Source organism: Andrographis paniculata, unplaced genomic scaffold (assembly GCF_009805555.1).
Source record: "Andrographis paniculata isolate CXL003 unplaced genomic scaffold, ASM980555v1 Contig65END, whole genome shotgun sequence".
In the NCBI taxonomy this organism is placed as follows: domain Eukaryota; kingdom Viridiplantae; phylum Streptophyta; class Magnoliopsida; order Lamiales; family Acanthaceae; genus Andrographis; species Andrographis paniculata.
Genome location: NW_026137601.1, coordinates 165879 through 182732, shown reverse-complemented (window position 1 = coordinate 182732; position 16854 = coordinate 165879). Strand labels below are relative to the sequence as shown.

General features: G+C 35.3%; 3 protein-coding genes across 3 annotated transcripts; 2 read left to right on the top strand and 1 right to left on the bottom strand.

The window, feature by feature from the left end:
- Window positions 1-4006: 4006 nt before the first annotated feature.
- Window positions 4007-7162, top strand: LOC127262111 (ATP-dependent zinc metalloprotease FTSH 6, chloroplastic). Its single transcript, XM_051290637.1, has 5 exons — window positions 4007-4662; window positions 4739-5279; window positions 5589-5902; window positions 6329-6569; window positions 6648-7162. Exons 1-5 carry the CDS (start codon window positions 4109-4111, stop codon window positions 6990-6992), a joined length of 1995 nt encoding a protein of 664 aa, XP_051146594.1. The 5' UTR covers window positions 4007-4108; the 3' UTR covers window positions 6993-7162.
- LOC127262109 (probable metal-nicotianamine transporter YSL7) lies at window positions 7131-11665 on the bottom strand. Its single transcript, XM_051290636.1, has 6 exons — window positions 11227-11665; window positions 9572-9735; window positions 9392-9489; window positions 8765-8899; window positions 8466-8652; window positions 7131-8389 (listed from the first exon to the last, which is right to left on the bottom strand). The coding sequence occupies exons 1-6, from the start codon at window positions 11615-11617 to the stop codon at window positions 7280-7282; spliced, it is 2085 nt and encodes a 694-aa protein (XP_051146593.1). The 5' UTR covers window positions 11618-11665; the 3' UTR covers window positions 7131-7279.
- Window positions 11666-13537: 1872 nt separating this feature from the next.
- Window positions 13538-16502, top strand: LOC127262112 (uncharacterized). The gene is made up of 4 exons (XM_051290638.1): window positions 13538-13904; window positions 14703-15494; window positions 15809-15856; window positions 15949-16502. The coding sequence occupies exons 1-4, from the start codon at window positions 13716-13718 to the stop codon at window positions 16180-16182; spliced, it is 1263 nt and encodes a 420-aa protein (XP_051146595.1). The 5' UTR covers window positions 13538-13715; the 3' UTR covers window positions 16183-16502.
- The last annotated feature ends 352 nt before the right edge of the window (window positions 16503-16854 follow it).

The window sequence follows — 16854 nt, the reverse complement described above, 5'->3', positions numbered from 1 at the left end:
TAAAAGTCTTGTATGGATTTCTATGGTGGTTTTGGTGTCGGAAGTTTCCTCTTTTTTGACTTTAAGAAATTGAAATGTGGTTAAAGTGTCATTATCTTGGGATTTTATTATTATTATTATTATTATTTTATTTTATTTTATTTTATTTTAGGTTTTCACACATTTAATTATGTGTTTGTTTATATGATGATTTTACTTAAGTTTGAAACCTGTTGTAGTTTGAATATTATTTTGCTTAGCATAGCCGCAAGGTCTGCGATAGCGCGTGGACGTAATAAATATGGAGGTGTTTGTATTAATTTTTTATTTTGAAAAACGGTAAATATATATATATATATATACACATTTTATTTTTAATTTTTGGGGTGTGTTTTTTAATTTTTTATTGTTCAATGTTCATGTTTTTTTTTTCTTTTTTTTTTTTTAACGTAAATCTATGTATCTTTACTATAAAACATCATTTCAAATTATTATTTAAATTAAAATTTAAATATCAATTTTTTTAAAAAAAAAACACCGAATTTATATAATTATTTTTACTTTTAAAAAATACTAATATTCAATTTTTTACGATGATATCGTATGTAACAACCCTTTTGAAAAAATACATAAAATATGGATTCTATGCATATATATATATATTTTGTTAATACTCAATAAATGTCACACAATTAGTCTGTTTAATTAATTAACTTTTTTTGTATATGGTATAAAGAATTGTATTAGTAATATAAAAAATAATATTTTTGTATTGAATAATTCATTTTTTATGAATGAATGATATATATTATGTTAATAGTGTATATTTATATTTTTAATCATATTTATAGGAAATTGTTCCAATGAAAAATATTAAATGAACACAGCGAATGTACTTTCAAATCCATGCTAAAAACAACAAGTGTAAACGGCTTTATCCTTATTTAATTTTGAAAATTTGACTAATCATAATTTTTTCCCCCTACCAAATTTATCATATTTATTCTTGGTTACCAAATACATAAGGGCTTGATATATTTTGTGTTCAGTTGGAAAGTATGTTTTGAAATTGCAAATTTTTAAATAAAAAATTACATTTTAAATATAATGTCATGACCAAAAAATATGTTATGATATTTTTTTTTAATTAAAAAAATTATTAAATGCTTATTTATAAAATCAAAATTTTTATTTAGATTTAAACTTTTATTATGATTTATAAATCCAATAGATTAAATTAAGGTATTATAGTTAAAGATGAAAGTCAAAGAAGTGTTTGCCTACATTTAGGACTTTATGCATTAGAAATAGGTGACTTTTTATTGCGTCTGTTATGTTAACATTATTTAAAAAGTTGGTTTAATTTTCAAGGCAGGTTTTGTAGTATAGCTGACATTTGTATGTTAATGTTTCTCCAACTTATATATATATATATATATATATATTTTTGGGATATACTATATACTCCCTTCCGGTGCAAGGTTACTTTTTACAAATAAATTTTTAAATATTAGTATTATAATAAATTGTAGTAAAAAAGACGAAGATACCCCTATTAGCATTATATAATACAAAAGTAATGACATTTGTGTATATAGTATAAGTTGGAAATGTTATTTATTATATTAGGTAGGTAGAAATGATAACCTTATTTTTGGAACGGACAAAAATAAAAAAAAAATAACAACATTTCAATTGGAAGGAGGAATTATATTATTTGCACTTTAAGACAAATATATAAAATATTATATGCCAATTTTATTATATAAATTATTCATCAAAAAACATTTATAGAACCAATATAAGCACCATAAGCATTATTATTATTATTATTATTTTATTTTTACCTCGGTTAACTACTTAAATGGCTACAAGGTAGTTATTATATTATAATTTTATTTTTGTCAAAAGTTAAATAATAAAGATAAAAATGGAGTCAAGCCTCGTGATAGCAAACCTTCTGGAAGGACAAAAATAATAATAATAATAATAAATAAATAAATAAGAGAGAAAAGAAAAGGAAAGAAAGAAGAAGCAACAAACACATTTCTATGAGTGTGTTATTTTTGTATTTTTTTTTTTCCAATACGTTTTTTCAAGAAAATAATATATTACATATCTTCGTTATTTTTATATTACTTATAAAATTCTTTATAATTCGCATAAAAAAATATTCTTTCAAGGTCGAAAAAATGATGTTTCGTCGACATATTCCTCGTCATCTTCTCCAAACTCTTTTTTGTTCGCCAACTCCCTATTAACAACTACACAAATTTTAATTTTGATTTTATTTTGCCAAAGAAAAGTGAGAAAAACTGAAAACTTGATTAACATTTTAAATAATTGGTGTTAGAATTGATTATACATACAGATTATGAAATTTGATAATTTAGTGATGAATAAATCTTTGTTATTGGGTATATATATATATATATATATTAGAACTTATAACTATAAAAAATGAGTTTCAAAATGTTGGTTCAAGTAGTTACAAATGGATATATTAGCCTAATTAATGCCTCTAGAGAAGAAATTCTTCAAATTGAAATAAAATTTGATTCTGAAGGAAAAAAAAGAGTAATAGTTTTATTTACTTTATTCTTAATAGATAGGTTTTGTGATGAAAAGATAAAATATTAATAAAGATCAATATCGGAAGATAACATCCAGACTTGTTTTTTTAATCTTTTGGTGCGGTATGTAAAAAAAAGATAAGATATAAAAAAATATCAATATGAAAGCTCTCAATAAAAATATTTTGATTTTAAAAAACTATGAAAATTTTTATTTAAAATACAGTGTGAAATACAAAGTAAAATAAATAAGTTTATTTTTTAATTTACACATTATCTCACTGATCAGTATAACACACATTTAATTATAGCACACAGAATAATAGATGATGCTCATATTGCTCATAGTAATATGGCTAAATATGTGAAGCTTACTCCAAAGATCTTATATGATCTTTATAGTTAAAGAAATTAGTACGCGAGAGAGTTTAGAATTTATCAAACAAAATTAAAAATAAAAAATAAATTGTGAGATTGAGAATACTAGATGCCTACTTTAATATTTGAAATACATGTTAAGTTGATCAAAAACTCCATCATCTGCTGCTTGTGGAGTCAAATCAAGACAAAATGGACACTTTGAACCTTGTTAGTATCAAGTGAAATTAATTGCATGTCAAATCATGGGATTGGGTCAACTCAACACTAGTATGATATTGTCCGTTTTGGGCTGAGCTCGCACGGATTTGTTTTTGGATATCCTCCAAAAGTAGGTATTTGACTTGTAGTTTGGGTTGAAGGAGGTTTGAGTGTTTTGTTCTTAATCGGCACTTATTAATGAACCTCTCATCTCATGGATTGGTATCCCCGGACGTAGGATAATTTATATCCGAACCGGACAAACAAATAATTTATCATTTATTGCTTTGAAATTCTTGCATTTATTTCATTGATAAATCGTCGTTATAACTGTGATATAACTACGTTTCGAGAGTTCACCAATTTGAATAAATGTACGAGAATTTATTGGTGCAGCAGTTTTCCACAACCCCAACAAATCAATACTTCACATAACATACTAATTTTTATAAATAGAGATCATTAATCATTTAAAAAATTCATGGCATCTATTTGTATCCCCGTATATGAATATTTTTTTGACAGGATTGACGAAGTGATAAAGATACGTGCAATATCAAACCTAAAAGGAAACAATTGAGTTAGATAATAATTTTGATTAAAAAAATATTTTTAATATAAAAAATAAATATAAAGAAACATATATTTTTTTTTATTTAAAAAATTTATTAAAAATAAAATATAACAAAACAAAACCAAGTGTAGTTTTTATACAGCATCCAAATTAAACACAGCCCAATGATTTGAATGAAACGTGGAATTAAGTGAAATGAATGAGTCGATGATCATATCATATCCATCATCGTCCACACAAGTGTTCGGACAATTACAAAAACTTAACGGTCTTGTCTTCTTCCCTCTCGATTCTTCCCGAAAACCCTCAATCGCTAGAACCATCTTAATCTTATTCTTAAAACCCTCGAAAACAATAATTAAATTCAATTAATGCAACACAACAATTAATTCATTGATTCAAGATGTCGCCAGCCATTTCACTCTCTGCAAACGCTTGTCTCCCAAAACTAACAACAAATTACGATCATCCTCACCCTAAAGAACCACCCACCCCCAAATTAACCAGAAGAAAACTAGCCACTTCCACAGCCCTCACCCTTTCTGCAACCCTACCGGCGCCGGCGCCGGCGGCGGAGTTGCCGGAGGCCCCGGAAGAGGCCACGTCGAGCAGGATGTCGTACTCCAGATTTCTCCAGTATTTGGACCAGAATGCTGTCAGAAAAGTCGATATTTTCCAGAACGGCACCGTCGCCATTGCCGAGATATACAATCCTGCTCTCGAAAAAATCCAGCGCGTCAAGATTCAGCTCCCCGGACTTCCACCGGAGCTCCTCGCCAAGCTCAAGGAGAAGAACGTCGATTTCGCTGCGCACCCGGTGGAAGTCAGTCCGGTCAATGCCGTTCTTGATTTGATCGGAAACTTAGCCTTCCCGTTGATGTTCCTCGGCTTTCTCCTCCTCCGCCGCTCCCGCCTCGATATTTCCGGCGGACCAAATTTGCCGTTTGGATTGGGAAGGTTAATTAATTAATTTTATTTTTTTGTCTCGATTAGGGTTTGATCGCCTCTGAATTTGTAATTCTGAAATTTGCAGGAACAAAGCTAAGTTTCAGATGGAACCGAACACCGGAATGACCTTCGACGACGTCGCCGGAATCGACGAGGCGGAGCAGGATTTTCAGGAGATCGTGGAGTTTCTGAGGACGCCGGAGAAGTTCGCCGCCGTGGGGGCGAGAATACCGAAGGGGGTGCTGCTGGTGGGGCCGCCGGGGACGGGGAAGACGCTCCTGGCGAAGGCGATCGCCGGCGAAGCCGGCGTGCCGTTCTTCTCGCTGTCGGGGTCGGAGTTCATCGAGATGTTCGTCGGGGTGGGGGCGTCGCGGGTCCGGGACCTCTTCAAGAAGGCGAAGGAGAACTCGCCGTGCCTGGTGTTCATCGACGAGGTGGACGCCGTGGGGCGGCAGAGGGGGACGGGGATCGGCGGCGGGAACGACGAGAGGGAGCAGACGCTGAACCAGTTGCTGACGGAGATGGACGGCTTCGCCGGGAACAGCGGCGTCATTGTAATTGCTGCCACTAACCGGCCGGAGATTCTCGACGCTGCTTTGCTCCGGCCGGGAAGGTTTGACCGTCAGGTCAGTTTTTATCGATACCATTTTTTTTTTAATTATTATTATTTTAAAGGTAATTTATTTATTTTTTTTTATAACAATACCTCTTTGTCATTTTAATGCCGAAAATTGTCTTAAAATAATCTTAAAAATATTTTAATACATTTAATCCTCAATATCTATGAGATCTGCGTGGCATGCCGAGTAACATATGTCGACATGAATGCCACGTGCGTAATACTAATTAATAAAAATGCAATTTTACTAGTCAAGTGCATAATTTAAACGGTTAAACACAAAACAGAGACTATGGAAAGATATTGTATGGATCAGGTGGGAATAGGGCTACCAGATATACGAGGAAGGGAGGAAATACTGCAAGTTCATTGTAGGAACAAGAAGCTCGACAAGGAAGTTGATCTCGGCGTTATTGCCATGAGAACTTCCGGATTCAGCGGCGCCGACCTCGCCAACCTCATGAACGAAGCCGCCATTCTTGCCGGCCGGCGAGGCAAGGACACCATCACTCTTGCCGAGGTTGATGATTCCATCGATCGCATCGTCGCCGGAATGGAAGGAACCAAGATGACCGATGGAAAAAGCAAGATTTTGGTGGCTTATCATGAGATCGGGCATGCCCTATGCGCGTAAGCCTCTGTTTATATATGTTTTCAGATCACTTTTTGTTTTATATTAAAAATAAAAAATAAAAATATAATACGGGACGATTAGGGTACTGAATTGGAATCAGCATCTATAATATATATTAAAGAGCATACAATTTTATTATATATTGTACATGTTGTCTATAATAAAGTCACTTGCTGTTAATTCATAATTATAAGTATGTTATATAACATTATATTATGTGTTGAAATCAATTATTGTTTATATAAGATTATAGCATGTGTTGTATTTGTATTATATGAATGCATACATTGTGCTGCCGGTAGTGATACCGTGTAATGCGATTTGCTGTCTTATGTAATATAGCCGCCGTTTTATGTAATATTGATTTGTGATCTGTGTTGTTAGTACTGTGCTGACTAATTATATTATTTGTGTTCTTTTAGGACATTAACGTCGGGACACGATCCCGTGCAAAAAGTCACGCTGATCCCTCGAGGACAAGCCCGTGGCCTAACATGGTTCATGCCGGGGGACGACCTGACTCTGATATCAAAGAAGCAGTTGTTTGCAAGAATTGTGGGCGGACTTGGTGGCCGGGCGGCGGAGGAAGTCATCTTCGGGGAAGCAGAAATCACGACGGGCGCAGCCGGAGACTTACAACAAGTGACTCAAATAGCCAGACAGGTATTGTTATGATCACTCACTACTAATTTCTTACATTGGGTTCCTCTTACTGAGATGTCCCGGGATCTCGAACCTCAGATGGTTATAACTTACGGGATGTCTGAGATCGGGCCATGGGCGTTGATCGATCAATCCGTGCAGAGCGGCGACGTGGTAATGAGAATGATGGCGAGAAATCAAATGTCGGAGAAACTTGCGGAAGACATCGACGAGTCGGTGAAGCGGATAATCAAGGAGGCGTACGAGGTTGCGAAGAGGCATGTAAGGAGCAACAGGGAAGCCATTGATAAGCTTGTCGACATTTTGATGGAGAAGGAGACAATCTCTGGGGATGAGTTTAGGGCAGTTCTGTCCGAGTTTACGACAATCCCTTGGGACAATGTCTATAGGAAGCCTATCAGAGAGCTGATTGAAGCAGCTTAGAGTAATTTGATAATAGACTACTAATTCGGTCAAGTCAGCGTAGTAATTGATTTGATCGTTTTTTTTTTAAAACATCAAATTAACAGTTTCGATTTAGATATGCACACATGGTTTAGAGAACATTAAGGAAGATAGAAGTAAAATGACTAATTACATCAAATTATTGCAAATTCAATAACGTTCCATAAGATCAAACACTCCAACGTATAACACAAACTGCACGAACTGGACAGAAGCCAACAGGAGAGGATGGATGTGTCTTAAAGAGCTTCTTGAATCATCATCAATCAAGAACCTTTCAAGAAGCTATCCACTCTTACATTGTCCTTACTCGACAAGAACTTCATACACAACGGCGGGTTTATCCCGGCGAGGGCGAGTATCGAGCTCGGCAGCGTCCATATCCCGTCTCCGCAAATCAATCCCGACGCTACAGCCGGTCCGAAAGCATCAGCCTTGGCCTTGTCGATCTTCTCCCAAACGAAAAGAATCAAGCTCCCGATACACATATCGATCGTAAAGTACCCACCGATATAAAACGGGATCGCCATAGCCATCGGAAGCGGGATGAACCGCGCCCACTTCGGTCCGACGATGTCCCTTACGGCGTTAATTGCGATCGCTGCACCGAAGAAGACGTAGCACAACGTAAGACAATGCGAAGGCAACGCCGAGAACCCTTCGACTCCGAGAATCGCCATGTTGCGGTAGACGAGCGCGTACGGCGCGGAGTACTGGGTTCCCGGCTGGCCTATTCCTTTAAAAGCCTTGTAGAATAGCCAAAATACTGACGGCGAAATCACACAACCCATCGCCGTTCCGATGATCTGGCTGACGAACATCGACCGCGGCGACGCCAGCGTCATGTACCCGGTCTTGAAGTCCTGCGTCAGGTCGGACGCCGTCGAAACGATGTTCATCATAACCCCGCAAGCCGCCAATCCGGCGAGGACACCCCCATTATGCGACCCAGCCCACGCCCCGACGATGAAAATCGCTAACTTCCCGTAAGTTGATGCGAGAGACCAGTCGGTGAGGCCACATCCGTACGCGTTGCAAAACGCTAAAACCGGCGCGAATATGTATATCACGACGATGTAGTACCACTTGAGAGGGCGGAAGATGTGCGGGAGCACCGCAGCCGAGACAATTGCAACGCTTACGTAGCCGACGATGGCGACCCACGTCGGGATTTGGTCTTTCAGAAAAAGCTCGGTTCTACGCTCCGTGTCGTAAGAAGTTGCAGCGTTCGAATCGGGAGACTGGTTATTGACGGGAAGGACATGCCCGGCGTGTTTTTGACGAATTTGGCCGTACATCCCTATAAAAGTTCGGCTGAGGACCTTGACGAAATTGTAAAGGCCATCGCCAAGAATCATCGCGATCGCAATGAAGACCTAATTCAAAGAAAAATCGATGAAACTACATTTTATCCTTCAATGAATTTAAAAAGACATATATATCGACGCATACCTTGTATCCCTGCAAGCCATGGAGGCCGGACGCTTCACTAACCGGGTACCAATCTCCTTTCTTCTTATCGATGAGCGGCCACATTATACCCCACGAAAGGATGGCTCCGAGTAGCAACGAGACGTTGACGAGGTACGGGCATATCATGCCGACACCAACATATGTTGCCGAGAAATCGAAGTAAAATCTGGTTTTCCAATCACCACAAGTAAATAGACTTTATACGATTGAAAAGAAAAAGGAAAAACTCGGGTATTTAATTAAAACAAGTTATTCTACACCAAATTACGACAACTCACTTGTTCTCGAATGCTTGGAGGCCGAATGTAGGAAAGTTGACGAACCCACAGCCGTCGCCGGCGGTGAAAAACCATTGGAAGAAACCCCAAAGGAAGCTAAAGGAGAAGAACTTCCCCAAAGTTCGAACTTGTTTCCTAAGAAAAGATCGATCATACATAAGAACAAATACATTTCTACATACGGTCACACATATCTTGCGCGAGGACAATTTTTTTTCTTTCCTTTTTTTACGAAAAAGCCCCACTTTGATATGGATAAAATTACTTATAATTCACTTGTAGTCTGAAAAATTTGCATCCCATACTCCTTTATAATTAAAAACTATCATGAGATTCTATTGTATTTTTAAAAATATTACACAAAATTCCCAAAAATTATACGAAAATCCCTCATGTTTTTTGAATATATTGCACATAATCCCCTAAAAATGGATTTTTTGCAATATTTTTGAAAAAGTAAGAAAGTCTAATGCAATTTTTCAACCATAAGGGAGAATGGCGTAGACTTTTCAAATGATTGGTGGATTTTAAGTATTTTTGCCGGCTAAATGACACACATTTAAAAATAAGCTAATAGGAAAAATGCATCATTAATTATATATTATATAGTTTTCCAACAATACAGACCTCGCTAGTTTTGCGCCCTGAGGAGTGTGAAAGCTATTGATCAAATGCGCGGTCGCAGTTCCACTCGGATAAATGAGCTTAAAATCGATGATCATGATCTAAATTCGGACAGTAAAATTTTGTTAGGACAAAAACATGCTACTCGACAAAATGTTCACTTCAAATGGTGAATTAGCGTACCTTTCGAAGGGGGACAACGGAGAAGAGGCCCAAGAAGCTGACGACAAAGAGGAATCCGATGATCCAGGACAGCGACGGATTCTTGATGTTCAAAGGATCGCTTAATTCCGTCGATTGTTTCGCGATGGTTTCGCTCATGCCGAAGAGATAGCTCCCGAAGCCTCCTGATGATGGATTTATACATTCGTACACAAAAGCTTAGCCAAAATTATTGCAACGTTAGAATTCACGAATGGTTCGGGAACTTTAAGGAATGCAAAACCTCAGAGGAGGGCGGAGGAAGAGTAAGCTATATAGGTGATGGCATATTGACATCAGAGTAACGTCACTCCCGTAACATGGACGGGAACCATATGCATGAATAAAACTGAACTGGTGTTATAACATATATTCTTTAATCAAAAAATAAAAATATATTCCAAAAAATATTTAATTATATATACACATTAAATTATATTTAAAAAAAAGGGGACAGGTGGACCAAAGAAGGTCGTGTGAAGCCATTAAATTCCAACCCAACAATAATAGATCATCGATCATCCCAAGATTGTGTCACAGAATTCAAGGAAAAATAATAAAATCGTCTCAGAATTGAAAGTCGCTTTCCCACACTCCAATTACCTTTTCATTTTTAATTTTTTATTTATTTTTAAAAAATCCTTTTATATATATATATATATATTAAAATGAAAAAGCCAATTGATAATGGCTGTGCCTACAAAATAGATAATAATGATGGCACACATAAATATAATACTTTTAATCGTCTCTATCTTGCACTCAATTACAATAACAAATACGACCCTACTATATACACTAAATATTCTTAAATTAAATAAATATCACATCATAGCATATCAAATAGTAGTATCCTTTGATCAAAGGGTTTTACTCTTTTCTAAAAAACATAAAAAAAAAAAAAATAAATCATATGCATCTTTCCTTCCATACTAATTTAATCATTTTTTTTTATTTTAATATGACCATAACAAAATATATTATCTACTAATATTACAAATACTTTTACAATTTTGTCTTTATATCATACTATATTAATAAGATTAGTTTAATCTTTTTTATTTTTATTTTTGACAGTGCTTCATGCAAAAAAAGCAATACACTAATACCATGAGTAGAGGATATACCCATATGTTTGTTCCAAAAGATTTTCTCCAAAATTTACTAATTTATTAAAAAGATTTCGTAAAAACATCAAATCATATTACTATTCAAATTCACGAATTTTACCATTTAAATCTCAAACCTAAACAAGTATATTCCATGGTCCACATTAACACACCTATCATAAATAAAGAGCCCCCGCTTTACCCACCGCGCACTGCTAGCATTAGCTTGCCAAACTTTTTGGATCTTCAATTTCAATTATTTATTATTATTATTTATTAATTACGCCAGCGGATCGGCCATGTTCTTACAACAAAGATCGATTGTACTTCAATTTCATCACAATCAATCGCAACCAAAGACTAGTGCCCAGAATTGCGTCAGGGTTTAATCTCTACAGAAATTTCTACGAATTTCAGAAATTAATCAAAAGAGAAATTAAACCCATCAGAAATCCAAAATTAAAAAAATTCCCAATCACAACAACAAATCAAATATATATATATATATATATTAATGTAAGAACTGACCGCTGAAGGCAATGCCGGAAGTGGCGACAACGCAGGTCTGAATAACAGTATTCTCCTGGCGGGTGAAGGGCTGCCGGAGGAGTCCAGATTTTTCTAGAAACGCCGTCCACGTACGGACAAAGAAGAATCCGAGGAGGCCGGCGGAGACGTTAAGGGAAGGGATGATTCCGGTCGTCAGATTCAGCTTCATCACGATGAACGTGAAGAGGATCCCGAGGACGAAACTTACGAAGAACGCCCGGAAAGTCAGTTGTCCGCGCCACGTCGGCACATCCTGTCTCTCGAATATTCTCTCCACCGACGCCGCCTCTTCCTCCTCCGTCGCCGCCGCCCCCGCCGCCGTGCTCCTATCGGCGTCGCCGTCGCCGTCGGTTTTTTTGGAGTGATCCATTGGGATTGTGGGCGGGGATTTGGGAGTGTGGGGCTTTGATTTTGGATTTTATAGAGAATCTGGGGTGGGGGCGGTAGGGTTGGGGTGGGGGATAATGAGCAAAGGGGGAAGTGAAGTGCACGCGCGCGTTAGGGCGCGTGGAGTTCGTGGATGTGGACCGCCCGGTTGGCCTTTTCTTTGTTTCGGCGTTTGTATTGAGACTTGGGTGAGCGCTAATTTGTCGTGTGCGAATGTGTATTTCTCAACGTATCTTATCAACTCGTGTGATGTTGATTTGCAATTAAATCCCCTGAGTTAGTTGCAGTTTTCAGATTAATCCTCAATTTTCCACTTTCCCTTATTTAACTAAGGGTTTGTTTTTTTTATAAATTTGATTTGAGTTTAATATTAAAATAATGTATAGTATGATATTTTATATAAAAAATGTATTTATTTTTTTTATAAAATATATAGTTTAAATAATAAAAATTTAAAATTTTGGGGTATGATCTGTTTTTTCAAAAATTTTGGAACTTTTTTTAATATTTGTTAATAGTAGTTATTTTTAAAGTGTCAATAAATACATACGACTTTATTTTTTTTATAAAATATACAATATTTGTTTTCCCACGAGAAATTTAGGTAAGTAATATTGATTAGGATAATTTAATAATTAATTAATATGATAAGAGAGAAAAATATGGTGAGATAAAATATGAAACCTAAATTAAATATATTTAATTATTATCTCTTTTTAAAACATTGTATAATTATGAAATATACCAAAAATTTATTGCAATTTGGGACGAAAATAGTATTAAATTGAAGATTAATTTGTTTATTCATAAGTTCTTTCAAAATTTTAAAATTTCAAAACTACTAACCTAATTTATAAAATAAAATTGCAAAGTATGTCTTTAATTTAATACTTTTTTGAGAAATTTATTTTAAAGAATAATAGAAAATCTACAAAATCCCCAAACCATACGCACTCCCGTCATATATTATCTTTTGGTTATTTTAGGCTAATTTTTTTTAAAATTTTTTGGTTGTTTATGGGATTTGTGGTTGAATTGCTGAATTGAATGAAATAAGTGATGTTATATATAATTGATTAATTTTAAAATATATGTTTAATTATTTTAAAAAGTATTTTATATATTAATTACAAACCTGCTCAAATCAATAATTAGGTCCGATAATTGGACGGGTTCACACTGTATATGGCTCATGTATGATGATTAAGGATGGAACCACATTACCCACAAGAAAATCTATAAATCTATAACTTTAAAGAATTATATTATTATTATTATTATTATTATTATTATTATATAACATGAGAATTCGCAACCGCTACACAAAAGTGCAGACCGGATAAACCTCCGGTCGAACTTAATATATTATTATTATTATTAGAGATCTGTTTAATTTACGAACACACGAAATTGAATAAAAAAAACCCCTTCAATCGTGAACGCTTTTTCATTCTTCGATTTATGTTCAACATTTGTTCACAAGAGAGTTTTTGGAATATAAAAGGCAAAATTTAAATTTTAAATTTAAATTTTGGTAAAATAAATTAGACAATAAATAAATAAATCTCACCTCTACTTAACTTACATCATTGATTTAACACCGATGCCTTAGATCACTGCCACACTTGCTATCACCCCATCAAGAATTGTTTTAGTTTAAACATATCTAAACAAAATACATAAGCTTAAAAAGAAAAATAAAAGTGAGATTAAATTAATATATTGGGCCTTCAGGCCCATCCAGATACTGGGCCGATCCATTCAAAATCCGCAACAGACCCACCCTAAAACCCACAAATAATACAGTGGAAAAAATTAATTAAGTAATTAATTTTAATATAAATCAGCATAATTTGATATATATACAAGGAAGGAAGCGTAAAAAGAAAGATGAAATAAAAAGGTTGAAAAAAGACTAAAAATAAATAAAACCAAGAGAAAAAGGTGGAGAGAGTTCTGTGGCGAAGGCCACATAATAATATCATTTCATTGATTTCAGTTCTTTTTACTAATATTAATTTGATCAAACGCTAGAAATTATTGCCTGATTCACAACGCCAATCCATTCCACTCCCATCGCAATGGCTACCTGCTCTTCCTCCTCCTCGGGATCCGAAGAAGAAGACGAGGGATTCGATTCGTACAGGAAAGGAGGCTACCATGCTGTCAGGATCGCCGATTCATTCGCCGGCGGCCGATACATCGCCCAGAAGAAACTCGGCTGGGGTCAGTTCTCCACCGTGTGGCTTGCCTACGATACTCAATCTTCTGTGAGTATTTATTTCTACTTTTCGCTTTTGATTTTGATTTTGATTTTGTGTGCAGTTGCTCCGATTGTGTTTATTTTGTGTGTAGTTGTCTGTTTTTTATTTGTGATGTTATGTTTAATTGAATGTGTGGATTTCCCGTGCGAACTATGGGGATTTCGTTGATTTAAGATGGATCTGAAGCTCTGTTGATGTGCATCGGCATTGTGCTGCTTTGTTTTTATTCAATCGAATTGGTTCGGATTAGAGATTCCAATTTTCATTTCCTGCATCGCGTCTCTGGTTTAAGATTTGATGGTTGCAGGAATCATGTATGATATGTAGTGTTGTATAGATGAACTTAAAAGATCTTGATAAGGACATGTTAAGGAGGTGAGCATAGATGATCATTTAATTGAATTTAATTTTCTGATCAATTTAAGAAAGATTCCATAAGTGTTCTTCTTCAGATTTGTTGGGCATTTATTGTTCATTAATATTGGAAGATATTTGATTCAATTGTCCCTATTCAATAAAAGTTTACCTTTTTTTTTTTTTCACTATATATGGTTACTTACATCTCTCTCTGACTAGATTTGTGGGGTAATTAAATGAGATGGATTTCGATGCACTATATTGTTCTTTTTTTCAAGAAGCTTACCTTTGCAACTTGTTCTTCTATTAGATGGTTTTAAGGGTTTTGAATTGGGGAGGATTTCTACTAGCAAACACTTTTCAAGAAAGATAATAACAATAATAATTATTTTAAGTTGCCTGTCTCGATTCTGAAATTGTTTTGTGGGTCTGTTGGCTTTGCTATAGAAATATGTTGCCTTAAAGATCCAGAAGAGTGCTCCAGAATTTGCTCAAGCTGCTGCTCATGAGATAGAAGTTCTTTCTGCCATTGCTAATGGCGATCCTTCAAATGAAAAATCTGTTGTACGGTTAGTGGATCACTTTAAGCATGTTGGCCCAAACGGGCAGCATCCATGCATGGTCCTGGAATTTCTCGGTGATAGTTTACTGCGCCTTGTTAAGTATAACCGGTACAAAGGACTTGAGTTGAATAAAGTAAGGGAGATATGCCGATGCATTCTAGTAGCACTTGATTATATACATGGGGAGCTTGGAATTTTACATACTGACCTGAAACTTGAAAACATTCTTCTATGTTCCACCATTAATCCTTCGAAAGATCCAGTTAGATCAGGAATGACTCCAATTCTTGAAAGGCCAGAGGGGAGTGGACTCAGTGGAGCAACCTCGAATATCATAGAAAAAAAACTAAAGCAAAGGGCACGAAGAGCAGTTGCAAGGATATCAGAGAAGCGATCTACAATGGAAGGGGTGACACATGCATCTGCAAAGCCTGCCAGGTGCTTGGATGGGATTGACTTGAGATGTAAGGTTGTAGATTTCGGAAATGCATGTTGGGCGAAGAGTCCGATAGCTGAAGAAATTCAAACTAGACAGTACAGAGCCCCAGAAGTTATACTTCAAGCTGGTTATTCTTATCCTGCGGATATGTGGTCTTTTGCTTGTATTGCCTTTGAACTCGCGACTGGTGAAATGATGTTTACTCCAAAAGGCGGAGAAGGCTTCAGTGAGGATGAGGTATTAATTCTTAATTTGGTTCCAATTTATTCCATGATCTTATTGATGTTAAACAATCTCTTGATTAGTAATTTGCACCACCTCTGCCTCTGGGATTCTTCAATTAAAAGACTTCCAATCACTACTTTGCAATTCTTGATGCTGAACAATGGCCCTTCGGATTTTGTGTGCACATCTAGCGAAAGATATATTAAACTAAGAGAAGGAAACAAAAATGCTAATGTTCTTATGCTCTTTATTATTCAGCAGTTTTGCCAAGCTTTACCTGAATTTTTGTCCCTTGATTTCTTGTACGACGCTTATATTTTGTATAGGATCACCTTGCTTTGATGATGGAGGTCCTCGGAAAGATGCCACGGAAGGTAATTGTTTATATACTATTATCATGATCTTATTAAGAACCTTGGATAACTACTCTTGCTGACTGCTGATTATTATTATTTGTAAAATTGAGGTTGCTTCATCGGGGGTTCGATCCAAAGATTACTTCAATAGATATGGTGATTTGAAAAGGATTCGAAGACTCAAGTACTCATCTCTTGATCGACTACTCGTGGATAAATATAAATTTTCTGACACAGATGCTCGAGAACTTGCTGCCTTTCTTTGTCCCATACTTGATTTCGAGCCTGAGAAGAGACCATCTGCCCGAAAATGCCTACAAGATCCGTGGCTCAATATCAAGTGAGCAAGAAAGATGAGTATTGGAATGAAGTGAGTAGGGAAGAAGAGGTACTTCTCTACATTTGTTTTGTGTGTTGTTTTCTATTGTATATTTAGAAGGAAAAAAACTTTTAAAAAAAAATTGATTGATAGAATTTGATTACATGATCACTCCGTTGTAGTAACTTAGTATATGATTAGGAGTGGGAAATGGTACCACGTGAGGCATTGATTGAATCCCCAATACCTAATACATGAAGATTTTGTTGTATATTTCATGAATTTTTTGGTTTGGAAAACTAATCAAACTTTGAATTGAAATTGATTGCTAATTTGTTGGTTTGATTACTTGGGCTTTAACATCTTTGCTTGCTTTGATTTCACTTTTTTAGTGACTTGTTTATTATTATATTATGACGGTGGTTACAGTGTTGAGCATTGTACTTTCAGCACAGTATGTTCTGTTTAACAGCATACAATATTATTATTACGGACAATATATTATATATATTAATATAATACAAATATAACACATAACCTAACAGTTCATGCTATATTCACATATAGCACACAGAACAATTGATTTTAGAACACAGCGTACTCTTATACAATACACATATAATTATGAACAAACATTATATATTTTTATTACACACCACATATGTTGTGTGTAGAAAAAACATGTGTTGTTTATATA

Coding starts and splice junctions, on each gene's coding strand:
- LOC127262109 (XM_051290636.1), bottom strand. CDS start 11,617: ATGGATCACTCCAAAAAAACCGACGGCGACGGCGACGCCGATAGGAGC. Junction 8,900..9,391: donor CAGGGCGCAAAACTAGCGAG/GTCTGTATTGTT, acceptor ATCTTTTCTTAG/GAAACAAGTTCGAACTTTGG. Junction 8,653..8,764: donor CTCCAAGCATTCGAGAACAA/GTGAGTTGTCGT, acceptor TTGGAAAACCAG/ATTTTACTTCGATTTCTCGG.
- LOC127262111 (XM_051290637.1), top strand. CDS start 4,109: ATGTCGCCAGCCATTTCACTCTCTGCAAACGCTTGTCTCCCAAAACTA. Junction 5,903..6,328: donor ATCGGGCATGCCCTATGCGC/GTAAGCCTCTGT, acceptor GTGTTCTTTTAG/GACATTAACGTCGGGACACG. Junction 6,570..6,647: donor TGACTCAAATAGCCAGACAG/GTATTGTTATGA, acceptor CTCGAACCTCAG/ATGGTTATAACTTACGGGAT.
- LOC127262112 (XM_051290638.1), top strand. CDS start 13,716: ATGGCTACCTGCTCTTCCTCCTCCTCGGGATCCGAAGAAGAAGACGAG. Junction 13,905..14,702: donor CCTACGATACTCAATCTTCT/GTGAGTATTTAT, acceptor GCTTTGCTATAG/AAATATGTTGCCTTAAAGAT. Junction 15,495..15,808: donor AAGGCTTCAGTGAGGATGAG/GTATTAATTCTT, acceptor TATTTTGTATAG/GATCACCTTGCTTTGATGAT.